This window comes from Pteropus vampyrus, unplaced genomic scaffold (assembly GCF_000151845.1).
Source record: "Pteropus vampyrus isolate Shadow unplaced genomic scaffold, Pvam_2.0 Scaffold232, whole genome shotgun sequence".
Taxonomy (NCBI): Eukaryota; Metazoa; Chordata; class Mammalia; order Chiroptera; family Pteropodidae; genus Pteropus; species Pteropus vampyrus.
The window spans coordinates 101,991-105,110 of NW_011889013.1; the positions used below are offsets into that span (position 1 = coordinate 101,991).

Sequence of the window (3,120 nt, forward strand, 5' to 3'; positions counted from 1 at the left end):
ACAATAAGAAAAATTATTTCTTTCAATTACCTAGAATATGTATATATTTTTCTTTTTTTTAAAGCATCAACCATAGAATAATGCTAAAATCTTCATATAAATGAGCTCATAAAAAGCAAAATGATGGTAAGTTTCAGAAATATGATATGTAATTATTCTGGCTATTTACTTACTTTAAAAAGACCATTATCACTGGGGTCGTTAAAACTAAATCTAAACTTCATCAATCGGTACATTTGCATGTTATCATCCTACCTAAGCCCTTAAGAATTTCTTAATGAGAAGCATAATACAATGAAAAACTTAAGCCAAACTTTCCTTTGTTCTCTGAAATTCCAAATACTCTAAAAGCACACTCAAGCTTGATTTCAAAAGTAGTTCTTTTTTATAAACTTAACTACTGGATCATCAATTTAACAGCTGTTGAATTAGAAAACATTTCACCAGTAAAAGTAATAAATTAGTAAGAAATGAGTAAATTTCTTACTAATAGCAAAGTTATGTTAATAGCCCTGAAAGCCACTGAGAGCATGTACTGGAAGCGAGTTCGGTTTCAAAGCCCAAAACTGGAAGCGAGTTCGGTTTCAAAGCCCAAGAAAATATACTAATATGAATTATGAATTAACTAGTAATTCAAAAAGCCAGTAACAATAAAAAAAGAAAGAAAAGAAAACTTTAAGATTAATTGACATCAAAGAAGTAGGAAGTATCACTTCTCACACTCTCGTATGACACATTCAATAGTGTGCTTGTAAAAAGCTTCTTTCGGTCAAATCAAAATCAAAGACAGCCAATTATGGACTGAGGAGGCGACTGGTGTCGAATGGAGCGGTTCTCAACCAGGAGAGTGTCCACTCCCCCCGCTGAACACCTGGCAATATCTGGAGACGACTTTTATCGCCCTGACTGGGAGGCTGCTCCTGCCTGGTTCCCATGTTCCTTCCAAGCCTTTCCTGAGATCTCCTGTGTACTCTCCACCTGATGAGAATAACAACTAAGTCCCCTACAACAGGTGTCCCCAACACCCAGGCTGTAGACTGGTACCGGTCTGCGGCCTGCTAAGAAACGGGCCACATGGCAGAAGATGACTGCGAGAAAGTGAGAGAAGCTTCCTGTGTATTTGCAGCCACTCCCCAGCGCCAGCATCACCGCCTCAGCTCCACCTCAGATCATAAGGCATCAGATTCTCACAGGAGTGCTGGCATCTGGCGCCACAAAGGTTGGGGACTGCTGCCCTACAAACAAGCACCCACTGAGATGCAGCTTGGAGGCATGAGGCCAGTCAGAACTGTGCTTCCCACCTCAAACTGGAGTTTCAAACTGTCCCAAAGCAGAGCCCAGGACAGAGCTCATTAAACAGGGGGTCAGGGACATGTGGAGAGTTCTAACACTGGATGCTGAGAGACAGAAACCCGAGGCTCGTCTAAAGTCAAAGATTATGACTAAGCAAGATTTCTCTGCCTGCCACTGTCAGCTCAGGAAGCTGACTAAATACAAATCAATCAAGGCAAATCTACGAAATGCCCACTACATTTTGAAAGGAGCTGTAGTGAGAGAAAATGTCAGAAAGCCTAGGAAACAAAGTTCTGGAGTGGCTAAGCCACTAGACCTCATCAAAATAAACAGGCTTCGAGAGGCGCTGAGGCAGCTCCACTCCGGGAGAGGAGCCTCTCTAACAGCCCTCTCAGGGCAGGGGGCTGAGAATGGCAACAAGACACAGCAGAGTCCCAGAGAGCGGAAGTGGAAGCCAGCTAGCCGGAATGAGGAAGGCATTCCCTTGGAGAGGGGATCTGCGTTATTCCAGCTGTGACCCAGTGACCCTTGTGTGTTGTGTCCCCTTCTCTCTTTCCCAGGTAGTGCTTTATCTCAGGTGAGCGATTTTTCCTACATCACTGTATAAGGGGTATGGTGGAGTGTTTGCATCAACACTTATCACCGATGGCCAGAACAAGAGAAGAAATAAGAGGTCTGGAAGGACTGCCCATTTCATACAGGAGACAAACAACAAGCCTTCTCGGTCACAGCCCTCTGGAGGAGAGGAGGTAAAGTGGTTCTTAGTTTTAGGTGGGCTAGTGAGTAAGGACTCGGCTAGCCATCAACATATTCCGTAGCTTGAAAGACCACCTCCGACACAGACTAAGAAAATAGATTAATATCAAGTTTCAGCCAAAACTTGGGAAGCAGGTTATCTGGATTAATCCCCTCCCTCCCACCATCAATACAGCTCACGTTAAAGTACACAGAGGTACTGATACTCTCTTTTCTCTCATATTCTAGAGAATTATTTGCAGTTCTCGACCACCTAAAATGATTGTGACTAGAAAGATTCTGACCAGAAATACTGTCTAAATGCTAAACCTACAAAATGTGTTGAAGAGCAGGAAAACTAAAAAACAATGTATGCGTGTGTTCGAAATGCAAACATGTTAATGTTTCTGCCACTGTCAGGACAGCAGCAATGAACCAGCATATGTACCATAGCATGCTTTAGGGCAAGAGCTCCATGTTTTCCATACCATTTTTGTAAGTAGTCCAGTGCCTCCAAACGAGCACCGATCTCAAAAGTGATTCCAGGACGATTTGGGGGCTTTTTACTCATCTTGAGATGCTATTCTTCAGTGTTCTTTTTTCACTACCTCGAGAGGAAAAAAAATGTTAGATTCTGATGCATAAAATGCATAAGGATTTAAACAGAATTCTTAAAACATTACAAGAGAAGCCAAAATAACTACCGAATTTTTTAAAAATTTGAATGATAATTACCAATATCTACAGGCAAAGTACTGTGCAACTTACGGGCAATCTATCAAGAATGAATTAAGAAAAAGGACATTAAAGAGATAACTGCTGAAAAAGAATAAACAATTGGGCATTAAAACTACAATGCTTTAAGTTTTAACTTAAAGAATAAACAATTGGGCATTAAAACTACAATGCTTTAAGTTTTAACTTAAAGAATAAACAGTTGGGCATTAAAACTACAATGCTTTAAGTTTTAACTTGGAAAATAACCAAGAAAACTCTCCACAGTAACAACTGAAAATGTTTTTCGGTCTTTGAAAAATCAAGACAGCTGAGCGTTCTGGAATATGACTACTGAAATTCTTAAGAGAAAAATTA

The 3,120-nt window shown here is 40.6% G+C and overlaps 1 protein-coding gene across 5 annotated transcripts in view; it reads right to left on the reverse strand.

Moving 5' to 3' along the window:
* PHF20L1 (PHD finger protein 20 like 1) overlaps nt 1-2,659 on the reverse strand; it is a 65,298-nt gene extending 62,639 nt beyond the window's left edge. For all 5 annotated transcript variants that reach the window (XM_023519697.1, XM_023519701.1, XM_023519696.1 and 2 more), the window contains exon 1: nt 2,517-2,659. In XM_023519697.1, the coding sequence (XP_023375465.1) occupies nt 2,517-2,599 (83 nt within the window). In that variant the 5' untranslated portion in view covers nt 2,600-2,659. The remainder of the gene's footprint in view (nt 1-2,516) is intronic.
* Between the last annotated feature and the right edge of the window lie 461 nt (nt 2,660-3,120).